This window comes from Oncorhynchus kisutch, linkage group LG3 (genome assembly GCF_002021735.2).
Source record: "Oncorhynchus kisutch isolate 150728-3 linkage group LG3, Okis_V2, whole genome shotgun sequence".
NCBI lineage: Eukaryota > Metazoa > Chordata > Actinopteri > Salmoniformes > Salmonidae > Oncorhynchus > Oncorhynchus kisutch.
Window position 1 is genome coordinate 21781759 of NC_034176.2, and position 17854 is coordinate 21799612.

The 17854-nt window shown below is 40.4% G+C and overlaps 1 protein-coding gene across 2 annotated transcripts; it reads right to left on the reverse strand.

Moving 5' to 3' along the window:
* Positions 1–462: 462 nt before the first annotated feature.
* Positions 463–15064, reverse strand: LOC109877743 (arrestin domain-containing protein 1-like). Of its 2 annotated transcripts, XM_031818920.1 has the most exons (9): positions 14843–15046; positions 9277–9387; positions 8884–8934; positions 6014–6168; positions 5712–5897; positions 5336–5512; positions 4907–5221; positions 4639–4737; positions 463–4337 (listed from the first exon to the last, which is right to left on the reverse strand). In XM_031818920.1, exons 1-9 carry the CDS (start codon positions 14958–14960, stop codon positions 4281–4283), a joined length of 1269 nt encoding a protein of 422 aa, XP_031674780.1. In that variant the 5' UTR covers positions 14961–15046; the 3' UTR covers positions 463–4280. The 2 variants fall into 2 exon arrangements, with proteins under 2 accessions (XP_031674780.1, XP_020325536.1); XM_020469947.2 differs by having other exon boundaries at positions 4639–5221; positions 14843–15064.
* Positions 15065–17854: the final 2790 nt, after the last annotated feature.

The following is a 17854-nucleotide window of genomic DNA, read 5'->3' on the forward strand; positions in this document are numbered from 1 at the left end:
CTGGGTAATTGCTTGTTCACTTGTTGCAGCTTTCCAATACTTGTTTGTTATTTGTCTTTTTATATTTGATTTAGTCATTTTATATCTTATTATGCAAAGATGGAAATTTGTATTTCTAATTTAATGTTTGTTAAAATTTTACTTTGATGTTTTTCTGTTATTGTGTATTATCATTATTTTCTTAAACATTACAAAATGGGAGGGCAGAATTTCAGCAGGCAAGAAAATAGCCTTGCTGAAATCCTTCCCACCCCCTTCTAATTTCCTTAATTTTGTGGCTCGAGTCAAATACTTTTTGTGGCACACTCCAGAGTCAAATACTTTCTATAGAACAAACTCCACATCAGGAAAAGCAACTGAAATTAAAGTGTGTTATATTGAAACAGATGAAGTAGTAAAATGTAGGCAAGCAATAAACATTTCAGAACAACTACTAGTCAAATAAGACATGGGAGAGATGACGAATTTTGGTAGAGATTTATTTATAGACTAATACACTTGAAACAAATAGCCAAACCAAAAACTGCAGACATTACTAGTGCCTCCCCGCAATCACACAGACATAAAAATATAAAGTGAAACACAGCCTAACTTGATCAGAAATCTCAACTAGCAAGTAACAGCAATGAAGAATTGAGTGCGTGCGCGTTCACGCGAGGGGGTGGGGGGGGATTCTGGCAGGAGGGAACTTTTCGGCACAACACCGGCACCTCCCAATTTACAAATGAAGTACTAATCTCAGCAAAAAAAGAAACGTCTTCTCACTGTCAACTGCGTTTATTTTCAGCAAACTTAACATGTGTAAATATTTGTATGAACATAACAAGATTCAACAACAGACAAACTGAACAAGTTCCAGACATGTGACTAATGGAAATTGAATAATGGTGTCCCTGAACAAAAAGGGGTGGTCAAAATCAAAAGTCAGTCAGTATCTGGTGTGGCCACCAGCTGCATTAAGTACTACATTGCATCTCCTCCTCATGGACTGCACCAGATTTGCCCGTTCTTGCTATGAGATGTTACCCCCACTATTCCACCAAGGCACCTGAAAGTTCCCGGACAATTCTGGGGGGAATGGTCCTAGACGTCACCCTCTAATCCAACAGGTCCCAGACGTGCTCAATGGGATTTAGATCTGGGCTCTTCGCTGGCCATGGCAGAACACGGACATTCCTGTCTTGCAGGAAATCATGCACAGAACGAGCAGTATGGCTGGTGGCATTGTCATGCTGGAGGGTCATGTCAGGATGAGCCTGCAGGAAGGGTACCACATGAGGGAGGAGGATGTCTTCCCTGTAATGCACAGCTTTGAGATTGCAGGGAATGACAACAAGCTCAGTTCAATGATGCTGTGACACACCGCTCCAGACCATAATAGACCTTCCACCTCCAAAATCGATCCCACTCCAGAGTACAGGCCTCGGTGTAACACTCATTCCGTCGATGATAAAAGCTAATCCGACCATCCCCCCGGTGAGACAAAGCCGTGACTCGTCAGTGACGAGCACTTCTTGCCAGTCCTGTCTGGTCCAATGATGGTGGATTTGTGCCCATAGGCAACGTTGTTGCCGGTGATGTCTGGTGAGGACCTGCCGTACAACAGGCCTACAAGCCCTCAGTCCAGCCTCTCTCAGCCTATTGCAGACAGTCTGAGCACTGATGGAGGGATTGTGCTTTCCTGGTGTAACTCAGGCAGTTGTTGTTGCCATCCTGTATCTGTCTCGCAGGTGTGATGTTCGGATGTACTGATCCTGCGCAGGTGTTGTTACATGTGGTCTACCACTGCGAGGACGATCAACTGTCCGTCCTGTAGCGCGGTCTTAGACGTCTCACTATACGGACATTGCACTTTTTTGCCCTGACCACATCTGCAGTCCTCATGCCTCCTTGCAGCATGCCTAAGGCACATTCACGCACATGAGCAGGGACCCTGGGCATATTTCAGAGTCAGTAGATAAGCTTCTTTAGTGTCCTAAGTTTTCATAACTGTGACCTTACAGTCTGTAAGCTGTTAGTGTCTTAACGACCGTTCCACAGGTGCATGTTCATTAATTGTTGGGAAACAGAATTTAAACCCTTTACAACAAATATCTGTGAAGTTACTTGGATTTTTAAGAATTATCTTTGAAAGACAGGGTGCTGAAATAGAGGTGTTTCTTTTTTTGCTGAGTTTAGATGTTTATACACCCTGGATTGCTGATGCTATGTGTTGGCCAATGAGAGACTTTGAAGCCACTGGGCGGCCATATTGGCAGTGCCCAGAAAAAGCAGTACTCCATAGCAATGAATGGAATTCTACAGTATTTCAATTAAACGTTAAGGACAAAATTATATGTATTTAAGTATTTGTTGTAGCAGTGGGGACAGTTATTTTTGTAATGTAAATGTACTAAGGAAAATGTACATTTTATACAAATAAAAAAGTTTAGCTCACAATATCGTTAAAAGTGTGCATTAAAATGTGTCTGTAATAGAAAAGACATGGCAAAAACAAAAAGGTAGACATTTATAAATGCATTTCCATAGCTTCCTAAAAAAATGGTGGTGAAGTGCCAAGATGGAGGCACAGTGGCTTCAAAACAGAGCCCCTTTAGTCATCATGAGATATATATACATATATATGAGAGCAGACCACACGGCACTGCTTTCCCGCAGCTCTATAAATGACAGCAGGTGTTTGGCAGGCAGGAGCGATGGACACCTTGTGCTAGCTAGCTAAGACTTCAGTACACAGCAGGCGGGAGCATAAAAATATTTTTCCTGAATATTGACAAAAATATTCTAATCTTAAAGAGGTTTATCCATCAGTGATGGAGTTGACAAGCCTCTAACAGAGTTGACAGATACTCAAAACAGACATATTGTTGCTTCTAAAAAGTCAATAAACGTTTGTACAATGTCAACAATAATCCCCCCAAAACAACCAGTCTATCAGCACTGTCAGAGTTAGCGCCCTTGGAGAAGCAGGTAGCCGAGTGGTTAGAGCTTTGGACTAATAACCGAAAGGTTGCTAGATCGAATCCCCAAGTTGACAATGTAAAAATCTGTTGTCCTGCCCCTGGACAAGGCAGTAAATCCACTGTTCCTAGGCGTTATTGTAAATAAGAATTTGTTCTTAACTAGGCAATTCAGTTATACATTTTTTTTAAATCAAGACGGAGTTGACAAAAATAGCTTTTTTCTTCATTTAAGTAGTATACAAAGTAGCAATTTAGTTTTTCCTTGGTTGCTTTGACTCGAAAACCTCATTTAAAAACATTTGAATACAAATTCCTATTTATCTGGGAGAGAGATTTTAGAATTTGAAACACTTTTCTGGACAGTTTGAAATTTGGATGCTCTGCTCCAGACAAGGGCATTTCCAGGCATACAGCTTTACCTTACAATTCCACTAAATATGATTATGCTTTAAAAAGTGCAACTATAAAAATAAAGTTTCACTGTCAGACAAGAATTGTACCGACTTGCAAGAATCCCTGTCGAGCAGACATCTATATTGGAGTGCAAGACCCTTCATGTTTACAACTGATAAATGGGCCTAAAACTAGAGATGTACAATTACCCTGGCATAGTAAACAAAGCAAAACAACAATGGCTAAACATACAACACAATTTTATTAGTTTGTGCATTGTAGAGTATCAAGGCACTGTATTTCCTATGCATAAAACATTATTTGGATATAGAACATAGTGAATTGTCTATGAATAGACAGTTTAGTGAAAACAATAAATAAACATACAGGTTACATAAAACATAGCCTGGGCAGTTGCTAGTGGGCTTCATGGATCTTCACTTGGTTTCAATCATAGGTGTTTTGGCTCCCGAGTGGCACAGCGGTCTAAAGCACTGCATCTCAGTGCTAGAACCTCACTAGACACCCTGGTTCGATTCTAGACTATCATAACCGGCCGTGATTTGGAGTCCCATAGGGCGGTGCACAATTGGCCCAGCTTCGTCCGGGTATGGCCGGTGTAGGCCGCCATTGTAAATAAGAATTTGTTCTTAACTGACTTGCCTAGTAAAAAAAAAAAAATGTCAACATATTCTTAACTAATTCTACCCTGACTTAACTTTGAAAACTTGTCTCCAGCTATAAAAATTGTTTGTAAAAACATTACTGTCCTGATAGTGCAAACAATGTGTGAAAGCAATCAGTAATCATAAAAAAGGTGTTGCTTAACCTGGGCTGACGTACTTAAGAGGTCTATCTGGCAGCATGATCGAGTAGAAGGGAGGTTGGTTGTCATGTTCAGTGTTGCCAGCAGTCTCTCCTGTGTCATGACGTTGTTTTATGTGTTGCTGCTACAGCTCTCGACATAGCTGGGAGGAGCCTCTGTAACAGAGGACAGCGGATATTAGTTAGCAGACAAAGACATTATTACACAAGACCCACCTAACTACGAGGTCACAGCAAAACTTACAAAGCAAAGACATAACTGTCTAAGGTGTGGCAATTAGACTCCTTCATAATGGATATTAGCCAAGACTCTGAAACCTGCCACAACTGATACATTGAGATGGCAATAATAGAAACACCTTACCCAAATACTAAATATCAAACTGTGCAATAAGATAACTGAGTAAAAAGTAAATAGCATTAGCACCGCCAGTCACTACAGGAGTGTAAGACTGACCATGTGGGAGTGTTGAGGTGCTGTACTCAGGAGGCAGGAGTGGGTAGAGGGTAGGCTTGGGGTTGGTACTGCCCTCAGAGAAGAATGGGATGGTGGCGCCTGTGGACACACAGAACAAAGGTCCCGTTGGGTTTGTGGCGTCACTATGGGACTGGTTCTGGGAGAAGGTGAGGCCTGGGGCATAGCTGAAGGCACTGGGGGAGACAGTAGCCTGAGAGCTCAAGAAACCAAGCTGGGAGTGGCTCTCAGTTGGGAGGGCCTCGGTCACCTGCCCCTTGGCGCCCATGACCAGATAGTCCATCTCAGCTGGAGGGGCACTGGGGGAGGAAGTGGAGACTCTGATTCTGGGAACAGGTTTTGGGGCTGGGTGGGGGGAAGGGCAAGGGGTAGTAGGAGTTTCTTGGTCTTGGGAGGACGGCTCAGAGCGTCTGCTGTTTTCTAGCTTGGTAGGGTTTGCGGAGGAGCGAGAAGGATCGGTGGTTGGAGGAGGGGGTCTGGAGGGTCGTGCTGACGTGGTATCCACTGAGATGTTTCCAATGTGGATGGGCAACAAAAACGAAGCCTCAGCAGATTTCAAGGAGATCTAAAGTACCAGGGAGTAAAGAGGAGAAGGTATTATCAAAACATGGGTGCTAAACTGTAGAGAAAAAGGGTTTCACTGTAGAGGAATGTTATCATGAAGAGAAAAGTTGCTTACTTGAATGAAGTATTCCATGTTTATTAGACCACAGTCAGCCAGAGATGACTGGGGCAGAGGAGGTACAATAATCTGTTCCTTCCACTCAGCTTGTTTGCCAGCCTTCACCCCAGCACCCTCCACCTGCACTAAAGTCCTCAAGTCAATGGTAGGCTTCTTTGTCTGGTAAGTTACTTTCTGTTGGAGATGAGCACACAGAAAAAGGGTAGATCATGTTTGAGTGACTAAAATAAAGCAATCCCTTTTTTCTCTCACCTGAGACAAGAATTACCCCATTGCAGCTTTATAGCGTCATTAACACAACCACACTTTGTTGAAACACTTCCCTTAGCCTTGCTTTATTTCAAGCACTGAAGACTAGGTCAGTACTCTATACCTGAATGAGACAGGCTACCACAGTCCCTGTGGTTTTCCCAGACTGGTTGTGGAGCTCTGTGGTCAGTTGGATGACCTGACCAGGCGTGTAGCCCTTCATGTCACTATGGGCCTTCAGCACCACAGTTCCTGTCTTTACCCCCAGCAGGTAGGTGAACTTCTTAGTAACGGAAGATGAACTACGTCCCTGGAAACAGGTGGGAAATATAAAGTTAAGACCAGATTCACCAATCTCCAGTGTCTGAGGTTTGGATATGTCTGATAAAGTGAAAAGGTATCAAAATCAGCCAGGGAAGCTCTCACATGGATGTCAGGTACATCATTGAGGTTGAGGAGACTCAGCAGGTAGAAAGGCTTCTCCACCTTATAGTCCTTAGAGAAGCGAGGAGTGTCAATGAAAGCCCTCACTCTGTACATAACTTTTCCATAGTTTCCTTCAAAGGATGTGGGAACAGAGGCTATATGGGAATGGAAGGAGTAGTTATTTAGCACAGGATGTATTTTCATGGTGGCAAGAATAGGCAAAATATTGGCAACACAAATGGCCTGTATCTAATTGTTTTACAATTAAAAGACGGTGTACATTGAACAGCAGATGCAAGTTTCAAATCAGAATGGACAGTTGAGGACCAGTTAGGTTGGTTTGGGTTTCTGTGGAATGGATCACCTACATTGTTATGAAAGATAACTTTGTCAGAGGGAAAGTGAATCCCTTCTCAACTGGACAGGCAGTCTGTCGGTCAGTCTGACAGATCTTAACAATAAGTAATGAGCGGAGGGTTTATGTTATCATAGGGCTCCTCTACCTGTGAGCTATTGCATAGACAAGGCAGAATGTGATATAGTTCATATAATGATCTATCGGATTCATTTCCTTAGCATGCAAAGTGTAACGGTCCAATAATCAAGAGTCATACTTTGAAACAAAAAAGAGAAGTAGGCCATACCAGATTGTTAGTATGAATGACCATGAGACAAAACATAAGCGAGGAAGCCACGGTCATCCCAGTACAGAGGATAGTATAACAAAGATAACAGGTGGCTTGAAACAGCAGGTGAAATTGGGAACTAAGCAGTTCAGCTAACACATCTCAGGGTATCAATGCTCTCAGTCCCTACCATACTAGTCAACAAGGGGAAAAGGAGGCTAATGAGCTAATGACAAGGGCACAATCTCAACAAACGCATTAAAATGGTTCATTACAGAATTATCTTTTTTAACAGACATACAACCAGTCAAAGTTTGGACACCTACTCATTCAAGGGATTCTTTATTTTTATTATATTCTACATTGTAGAATAATAGTAAAGACATCAAAACTATTAAATAACACATATGGAATCATGCAGTAAACAAAAAAAAATTGTTAAACAAATATATTTGAGATTCTTCAAAGTAGCAACCCTTTGCCTTGATGACAGCTTTGCACACTCTTGGCATTCTCTCAACCAGCTTCATGAGGAATGCATTTCAATTAACAGGTGTGCCTTGTTAAAGTACATTTGATGTGTTTGAGCCAATCAGTTGTGTTGTGACAAGGTAGGGGTGGTATATAGAAGATAGCCCTATTTGGTAAAAGACCAAGTCCATATTATGGCAAGACCAGCTCAAATAAGCAAAGAGAAACGACAGTCCATCATTACTTTAACACATGAAGGTCAGTCAATACGGAAAATTAAGAACTTCAACGTTTCTTCAAGTGCAGTAGCAAAAAACATCAAGCACTATGATGAAACTGGCTCCCATGAGGACCACTACAGGAAAGGAAGACCCAGAGTTACCTCTGCCGCAGAGGATAAATTCATTAGTTACCAGCCCACATAAATGCTTCAGAGTTCAAGTAACAGACAAATCAACTGTTCAGAGGGGACTGCATGAATCAGGCCTTCATGTTCAAATTGCTGCAAAGAAACCACTACTAAAGGACACCAATAAGAAGAAACTTGCTTAGGCCAAGAAACACGAGCAATGGACATTAGACTGGTGGAAATCTGTCCTTTGGTCTGATGAGTCCAAATTTGAGATTTTTGATTTCAACCGCCGTGTCTTTGAGAGACAGAGTAGGTGAACGGATGAGCTCCACGTGTGGTTTCCACCGTGAAGCAAGGTGGTGTGATGGTGCTTTGCTGGTGACACTGTCAGTGATTTATTTACAATTCAAGACACACTTAACCAGCATGGCTACCACAGCATTCTGCAACGATATGTCATCCCATCTTTGTGCTTAGTGGGACTATCATTTGTTTTTCAACAAGACAATAAACCAACACACCTCCAGGCTGTATAAGGGCTATTTGACCAAGAAGGAGAGCTGCATCAGATGACCTGGCCTCCACAATCACCCAACCCAATTGAGATGGTTTGGAATGAGTTGGACAGCAGAGTGAAGGAAAAGCAGCCAACAAGAGCTCAGCATACATGGGAACTCCTTCCAGACTGTTGGAAAAGCATTCCAGACTGTTGGAAAAGCATTCCAGGTGAAGCTGGTTGACAGAATGCCAAGAGTGTGTAAAGCTGTCATCAATGCAAAAGGTGGCTACTTTGAAGAAACAAAAAAATACATCTATTTTTTTAGCACTTTTTTGGTTACTACATGAATCCATATGTGTTATTTCATAGTTGATGTCTTCACTATTATTCTACAATGTAGAAAATAGTCAAAAGAAAAACCCTTGAATAAGTAGGTGTGTACAAACATTTGACTGGTACTGCATGTATGTATGCGCTAATAATGAAACATTTATGAACTACGTATAGCCCTTCTATAAGGGAAAGGGAGATACCTAGTCAGTTGTACAACAATGCATTCAACTGAAATGTGTCTTCCGCTACCTTAACATAAATTGTTACCTCAACCTCATGGCCACGAGTAAGTTATTTTAGAGGCTCACATCAATTACTCTGCCAATGTGCAGTCATTTGTAGCGCCATTTCCATTCTAGACACATGTCAACGGTCCCCATGGTAATCCACATCCTCAATCATTAATGTAGAGATTGAGGAACTGTACTACATTCCTCATATTACTTCTGCTGATAATGAACGAGCCATGTCAAAACTAAAGTATCTACTCACATTCCAGGGCATGTCCTATTATAAAACGTGAGGAAAACCCATATTTTAAAGGATGTGGTGCATAGGTATGCAAAGCTCCATCACTCAGCGGCCTTACCTGGAATGAGAAACTTGAACGGAAAACTGTGATCTCCCGGTTTCAGGGTTCCTGGAAGACAGGAAGAAAGATAAGCACCAGATCAGCTGTCTGGAAAACATTCTGTCCATTAACAATGTCTGTTGTTCCTGTTCTATGAATCACATTCAACTTTCAGGGTAGAAGGGGAAGCTCTCAGAATAGGGATTCAATGTTTGTTTACCTCATCCTTCTTGCATATGTAGGTGATAAAAGAAAATCATTACAAAAACAAAGACTGACTGGAAGGTGTGTACGTGTCATTTCAAAGGAAACAGTTACACCATAACTGAAGTGTCAGTAAGAAGTGGAAAAGGGAGGTGAATGTGGCCAATAACTGTAAACGTGAGCAGGTAATGAACCAGTTGACAGCACCTTTATCTGCCACAGAGAGCGTGCTGCTGAAGTACTGCTCTTCCACCATCCAGGCTGTGTCATTGCTCTTGCTGGTGACACCACAGAAGCCTTGGCAATTCACTTTGATATCTGCAGGGATAATACACAGAACTATTAACTTCACAAGAAAATAAGAGAACTTAAGATCCCTAGAATGTTTGTATCTGCCATTTGTTTGGCATATGCAGACCACAGCAATCAATTATTCACAGGCCTTTGAGGAGAGTTTACATTGAGGGAAATTTTCCTGCAAACACGTAACATGTCACACAGAACATATTCGTAAAAACCAAACTCAAATAACGAGGGATCCTAAAACAAAGACAAGTCAAACAGACAAAACAGTTTCTGGTGTGACGCAAAGCAACACACTTGAACAGTCTGTTTTCTTATGTGAGTCACATACCTGGCAGTGAAACTCAAAACACACCAAAGTCACACAAGCCAATAGGGTGGCAGGTAGCCTAGTGGTTAGAGTGCTGGGTCAGTAACCGAAAGGTTGCTAGATCGAATCCCTAAGCTGACAAGGTCAAAGTCTGTCATTCTGCTTCTGAACAAGGCAGTTAACCCATTGTTCCTAGGTCGTCATTGTAAATAATATTTTTTTCTTAACCGACTTGCCTAGTTAAATAAACAAATAAAATGAGCACACCAATTAAAGGGTGCTAAATGGCAGTCCTAGAGGGGATTGGAAACAGCTCTTGGCCAGTAGTGGGTTATGACCCACATTAATTAATAGTTCAATCAATCATAATTCTGGATGGAGCCCAACAACACACAGTCCTGGAGAAGGACAGCCAAGTAAAAACTCATCAAAAACCCTGGTGGAAGTATAAAGTTCAGTACTGATATTCAGCTAAATTATACAAGTTAAAATTAAACTTAACTTCCCATAACGACAATTGAATAACATTAAAACAATTATACTTGTTAAGAGCATGTTGATGATTGTGGGGGCTGTCTTGTTATACTTCAGTGCAGCTTTTCACATTATTGATCATAGTCTGCTGCTGGAAAAACTAGTGTTATGGCTTTACATCCCCTTCTATAATGTGGATAACGAGTTACTTGTATAACAGAACACACAGGGTGTTCTTTAATGGAAGCCTATCGAATATAATCCAGTTAGAATCAGGAATTCCACAGGGTCTAGGCCCCTTGCTTTTTAACATTTTTACTAACGACATGCCACTGACTGTGTAAAGCCAGAGTATCTATGTATGTGGATGATGAAACACTATACACGTCAGCTACTACTACTGAAATGACTGCAACACTCAAAAAAAAGAACTGCAGTTAGTTTCAAGGTGGGTGGCAAGTTATAAGCTAGCCCTAAATATTTCAAAAACTAAAAGCATTGCATTTGGAACAAAAACTAAACACTCACTAAACCTCAACTAAATAATGTGGAAATTGAGCAAAATTGAGCAACTGTTTGGAGTAACACTAGACTGCAAACTGTCATGGTCAAAACATTGATGCAGTAGTAGCTAAGATGGGGAGAAGTCTGTGTATAATAAATCAATGTGCTACCTTCTTAACAACACTATCAAGAAGGCAGGTCCTACAGACCCTAGTCTTGTCACACATTGACTACTGTTCAGTCGTGTGGTCAGGTGCCACAAAAAAGGACTTCGAAAAATTGCAATTGGCTCAGAACAGGGAGCATGGCTGGCTGTTGGGTGTGCACAGAGAGCTAATATTAATAATATGCATGTCAATCTCTCCTGGCTGAACGTGGAGGAGAGATTGACTTCATCACTACTTTTATTTATGAGAGGTTGAATGCACCGAGCTGTCTGTTTAATAAACTACTGGCACACAGCTCAGACACCAATGCATACCCCACAAGACATGCCACAAGAGGCCTATTCACAGTCCAAGTCCAGAACAGACTACGGGAGGCACACAGTACTACATATAGCCATGACTACATGGAACTCTATTCCACATCAAGTAACTGACACAAGGAGTAAAATTAGATTTAAAAAACAGATAGTTTTTTAAAAACACCTTATGGAATAGCAGGGACTGTGAAGCAACACAAACATTGGAACATACATGCATACGCACACGATAACATCAGCACTATACATACTAGAGGTCGACCAATTAATCGGAATGGACGATTAATTAGGGCCGATTTCAAGTTCTCATAACAATCAGTAATCGGCATTTTCAATGTTATGACACCAATCATGGCCGATTACATTGCACTTCACGAGGAGACTGCATGACAGGCTGACTACCTGTTATGCGAGTGCAGCAAGGAGCCAAGGTAAGGTGCTAGCTAGCATTAAACGTATCTTATAAAAAACAATCAATCTTAACAATAATCACTAGTTAACTACACATGGTTGATGATATTACTAGTTTATCTAGCTTGTCCTGCCTTGCATATAATCGATGCAGTGCCTGTTAATTTATCATTGAATCATAGTCTACTTCATCAAACGGGTGATTTAACAAGCGCATTCGCGAAATAAGCACAGTCGTTGCACCAATGTGTACCTAACCATATCAAATCAAATCAAATTTATTTATATAGCCCTTCGTACATCAGCTGATATCTCAAAGTGCTGTACAGAAACCCAGCCTAAAACCCCAAACAGCAAGCAATGCAGGTGGAGAAGCACAGTGGCTAGGAAAAACTCCCTAGAAAGGCCAATACCTAGGAAGAAACCTAGAGAGGAACCAGGCTATGTGGGGTGGCCAGTCCTCTTCTGGCTGTGCCGGGTGGAGATTATAACAGAACATGGTCAAGATGTTCAATGTTCATAAATGACCAGCATGGTCGAATAATAATAAGGCAGAACAGTTGAAACTAGAGCAGCAGCACAGTCAGGTGGAAGTTGAAACTGGAGCAGCAGCATGGCCAGGTAGACTGGGGACAGCAAGGAGTCATCATGTCAGGTAGTCCTGGGGCATGGTCCATGGTCCATATACATCAACGCCTTTCTTAAAATCAATACACAGAAGTATATATTTTGAAACCTGCATATTTAGTTAAAAGAAATTCATGTTAGCAGGCAATATTAAACTAGGGAAATTGTGTCACTTCTCTTGCATTCATTGCACGCAGTGTCAGGGTATATGCAACAGTTTGGGCCTCCTGGCTCGTTGTGAACTAATTTGCCATAATTTTACGTAATTATGACATAACATTGAAGGTTGTGCAATGTAACAGGAGTATTTAGACTTATGGATGCCACCCGTTAGATAACATACGGAACGGTTCAGTATTTCACTGAAAGAATAAACGTTTTATTTTCAAAATGATAGGTCATTAATATGGTCAAATCTGGAAACTAAGGCTTGCATTTCTGTGTGTTATGTTATAATTAAGTCCACTAAGATTTGATAGAGCAGTCTGACTGAGTGGTGGTAGGCAGCAGCAGGCTCGTAAGCATTCATTCAAACAGCACTTTCTTGTGTTTACCAGCAGCTCTTCGCAATGCATCATGCATTGCGCTGTTTATCACTTCAAGCCTATCAACTCCCGAGATTAGGCTGGTGTAACCGATGTGAAATGGCTAGCTAGTTAGCGGGGTTCACTCTAATAGCGTTTCATACATCACTCGCTCTAAGACTTGGAGTAGTTGTTTTGCTGCGGCTTTTGTGGAGCGATGGGTAACAATGCTTCGAGGGTGGCTGTTTTCGATGTGTTCCTGGTTCGAGCCCAGGTAGGGGCGAGGAGAGGGACGGAAGCTATACTGTTACACTGGCAATACTAAAGTACCTATAAGAACATCCAATAGTCAAAGGTATATGAAATACAAGTGGTAGAGAGAGAAATAGTCCTATAATTCCAATAATCTCAACCTTCTTACCTGGGAATAGTGAAGACTCATGTTAAAAGGAACCACCAGCTATCAAATGTTCTGAACAAGGAACTTAAACGTTAGCATTTTTACATGGCACATATTGCACTTTTACTTTCTTTCCCACCACTTTGTTTTTGCATTATGTAAACCAAATCGAACATGTTTAATTATTTATTTGAGGCTAAATTGATTTGATTAATGTACTATATTAAAATAAAAGTGTTTATTCAGTATTGTTGTTATTGTCATTACAAATATTGAAAAAATAAAATAGGCCGATTAATGTGTGTCAGCTTTTTTTGGTCCTCCAATAAATCGGCATTGAAAAATCATAATTGGTTGACCTCTAATACCTACACATGGATTTAGTACTGTAGATATGTGGTAGAGTAGGGGCCTGAGGGCACACAGTGTGTTGTGAAATCTGTAAATGTGGGTATTGTAATGTTTTAAATTTGTAGAAACTGACCTACATTTTGCTGGACCCCATGAAGAGTAGCTGCTGCCAATGGGGATCCATAATAAATACAAAGATCCACTTTACAGAGTCTAAATATGTGACATTGTTGAGTACCACCGTTTGTGAAAATCAAATGTGAAGTCCTCACAACAGGTCAGATAACCTTCCCAAGTTACTGCAGTATTGATTATGAAGTTCTTAAGACATCAGTTAAAAACAGAGCAGCCAGTGACACTGTATTCCATATCTAAATGCATGACTCAAGCTGCTACAGCCTGATCTGTTTTTCCTGACCTGGAATGTAAACAAACCAGAGCTTTAACACAAGACATTGAGCCGAAACACCCATGAAACAAAACATCTGTGTTTTAAGAGGGCAATTTAGTTCTCATGTTCAATAAGGGTCAGAGAAAATGGATCTTAAAATATGTGTTTTACCATGAACATATTTTTGGGGGGGTTGTTCTTTAACTCCACCTACTGTCTAAACAGCAGTGAAAAAAAAAATATATATATATATATATATAAATAAATGTGTGACTACCTCAAAACATTTTTTATCACCCCCAGTGCAATTTTGATGAATAGATTAATTATTTTGTTCTACTATAACAGGTGATAGGGATGAGGGTGACCACCCGCTGTCAATAGCTATTTGATACAGGGAAAGCCCTTTGAGATCCTTCCTTTCATTAGGCACACAGATATTGTCCCATTGAACAATTCAATGTTATATCCTACCACACACACACACAGCTTGAGTTGATCATTGCCCCTTCTATGCTTGCAAATAAATTATTGGTATAAATGTTAATAGTTTGACTAATCTTGTTCGCATTGTTTTACTTTTTAGATATGGTAAAATTACAAATTAAGTTAGTCAACAGACCCCAAAAATGAGTCCAATTTGCCTCTCTGACAACAAATGAGACTGATCGCCTTGGTTTTGTTTTCCTTCAAACACATCTAAAGAAAGTGTCTGTTCGAGTAAAAGCCCTCCCAAGAACATGATACAAGTCAGTCTACCGGAATTCTTTAAACATTAAGTTAGTTGTACACGTTCATCACCTGAAAATAATACAAATACGAAGATACAATGTAGGCTACTGTAATTAAAACGTCCCAAATCACAATTGCATAACCATTGTTTGCTTCAGTGGAACACTAACGCTACTTCCTTGTCCGAGGAGACGACAAATTCACGACAGGTGAAAGAAAGTTAGCAATGATTGTTAAATGGTGACGTTTTCCAGAACCCTACCTTTACATAGCAGAGCTTCGGTGGTTGTGATTTTCAGAGTGCCTGAAAGTGACTCTCCAGGACTATAAACAACTTTATTGTCTTTAAAAGTTATGTCGAATTTTTGGAGTTTTCCCATGTTTTCCACCACGAGAAGGTGGCACCGACAACTGAATCACCTGTGCGCACTACGCAGTAGTGGCGTTTTCTTCCCTGTCCAAGTTGATCCGCCGTGACGTCACTAACAGGAAACAGCTCTTTTTTATTTTTTAGCGTCTCGTATTAAATACAAATTAAACATAAATATATAAATATATCTCACATAAAATGTATCTCACATGTATCTGTTAAATACGTATTTAAATGTTATGCATGTGTCCTTTGTAAACTTTACTGTAAACAAAATATCAGATATTATTTTTCAATGGTTAAATCCATTTGAATTCATCACTTTTTGACAGCACCCCTTTTGTTTAAAACGAAACTTCCCAGAAGTGGTCAGAAAGTGAGTTTTGGACCTGAATTAGATAAAGGTGCTCAAAGTTGACCCATTTTGCATACCTCACGCTAGCTTTAGACATCCACTTCTTCATCACTAGAAAAGATAAACGTTTGAGTTTGATATCATGAACACGTTTATTAATAAACATAGTAATTTTTTTACCTTTTACGTCAATTATTTATAAACGTGTAAACTTGAAATATTCGCATATGTTTCGTTTAGACGCTATTTTACATAATCTGAGTTTTTTTTATTTTTATGTGCCCCATTGGTTGAGACACATGCTCTTGATTACAAGGTGGGCGTCCGTTTAATCATATATATATAATTCATAGAATGGACCTATCCCTTCATACCACTGCAATTGATCTGGTACACCAGTGGTTCCCAAAATGCTATAGTCCCTTACCTCTTCAAACATTCAACCTCCAGCTGCGTACCACCTCTAGCACCAGGGTCAGCACACTCTCAAATGTTGTTTTTTGTCATCATTGTAAGCCTGCCACACACACACCATTCAATACATTTATTAAACATGAGAATGAGTGTGAGTTTTTCTCACTACCCGGCTCGTGGGAAGAGACAAAGAGCTCTTATAGGACCAGGGCACAAATAATAATATTATAATAATAATCACAAATGTTGCTCTTTATTTAACCAACTTACATATAAAACCTTATTTGTTAATCGAAAATTGTGAATAACTCACCACAGGTTAATGAGAAGGGTGTGCTTGAAAGGATGCACCATAACTATGCAATGCTGGTATTGGAGAGAGTCTCAGTCTTAAATCATTTGCCAAGAATCCACTCTCACATAGGTAAGTGGTTGCAAAGGGCATCAGTGTCTTAACAGCGTGATTCGCCAAGGCAGGATACTCTGAGCGCAGCCCAAACCAGAAATCTGGCAGTGGCTTCTGATTAAATTCAATTTTCACAGAACAGCTTGTTGCAATTTCGATGAGGCTCTCTTGTTCAAATATCGGTAAGTGGACTGGAGGCCAGGCATGAAAGGGATAATGAATCCAGTTGTTGTGTCATCCGTTTCGGGAAAGTACCTGCATAATTGCGCACCCAACTCACTCAGGTGTTTCGCTATATAACATTTGACATTGTCCATAAGCTTGAGTTTATTTACACACAAAAAACATACAATGATGGAAAGACCTGTGTGTTGTCCTTGTTAATGCAGACAGAGGAGCTACAACTTCTTAATCATAGCCTCAATTTTGTTCCGCTCATTGAATATAGTTGCGGAGAGTCCCTGTAATCCTAGATTCAGATCATTCAGGTGAGAAAAAACATCACCCAGATAGGCCAGTCATGTGAGAAACTCATCATCATGCAGCGGTCAGACAAGTGAAAACTTTAAGGTTGTCTCTCAATCCCAAAAATGTGTCAATACTTTGCACCTTGATAACCAGCGCACTTCTGTATGTTGTAAAAGTGTTACATAGTCACTGCCCATATCATTGCATAATGCAGAAAATACACAAGAGTTCAGGGGCCTTGCTTTAACAAAGTTAACCATTTTCACTGTAATGTCCAAAACTTCTTTCAAGCTGTCAGACATTCCCTTGGCAGCAAGAGGCTCTCGGTGGATGCTGCAGTGTACCCAAGTGGCGTCGGGAGAAACTGCTTGCACACGTGTTACCACTCCACTATGTCTCCCTGTCATGGCTTTTGTGCCATCAGTACAGATACCAACATGAGCAGCAGCTACGTTTGGCTACATACGGACCGTTAGTGGAATTCCTGCAAGAGAGTAACGGTTAATGTGATTGGATGTGAATTATTTGATTAGGCTACCTGTATTTGATATTATGTTGTTATTTCGCTGAACACTAGATGGTTTAATTTTATTTTTGGCAGGGAAACGAGGCTACTCAGGCGAGAGAAAAACCTCACCTAAATATATGGCCCCATTGGAAAATATAAATGGACTTTTTGAAAATGTGAATAATGCATTTTTTCATTAAAAACAACGTGAATCACATTTTATTTGGGGTGCACCCGACAGCATTGCGCGTACCCCTTGTGAAAATGAAACATTTTATTAAACATTTAAGAAGAAAGAAATTCTAAGATAGTTTGACAACCGTGTTTGTAAGCTTTTAAATGATATCAATCTCAACTGTTTATCTTTTCCAATGATGAAGACATTGATGTCTCAAGGCACTGTGGAGTTTGCAAAAAGGGTAAACTTTGAGCACTTTTATCTCTTGAATGTTTTGGCATTCAAGTCCAAAAAGTCACTTTCTGAGCACTTCTACAATGGTCAAATACACTACATATACAAAAGTATGAGGACACCACTTCAAATGAGTGGATTCGGCCATTTCAGCCACACCTGTTGCTGACAAGTGTATAAAATCGAGCACACAGCCATGCAATCTCCATAGACAAACATTGGCAGTAGAATGGCCTTTCTGAAGAGCTCAGTGACTTTCAAAGTGGAACATTAAAAGATGAAACCTTTCCAAAAAGTTTGTTTGTCAAACGTCTGCCTTGCTAGAGCTGCCTTAGTCATCT

Excerpts from the sequence above, each read along its gene's own strand:
- LOC109877743 (XM_020469947.2), bottom strand. The coding sequence starts at position 14,960 with ATGGGAAAACTCCAAAAATTCGACATAACTTTTAAAGACAATAAAGTT. Across the intron at positions 8,935-9,276 it reads GCTCTCTGTGGCAGATAAAG|GAACCCTGAAACCGGGAGAT; the intron begins GTGCTGTCAACT and ends CCTGTCTTCCAG. Across the intron at positions 5,222-5,335 it reads ACATGGAATACTTCATTCAA|ATCTCCTTGAAATCTGCTGA; the intron begins GTAAGCAACTTT and ends CTGGTACTTTAG.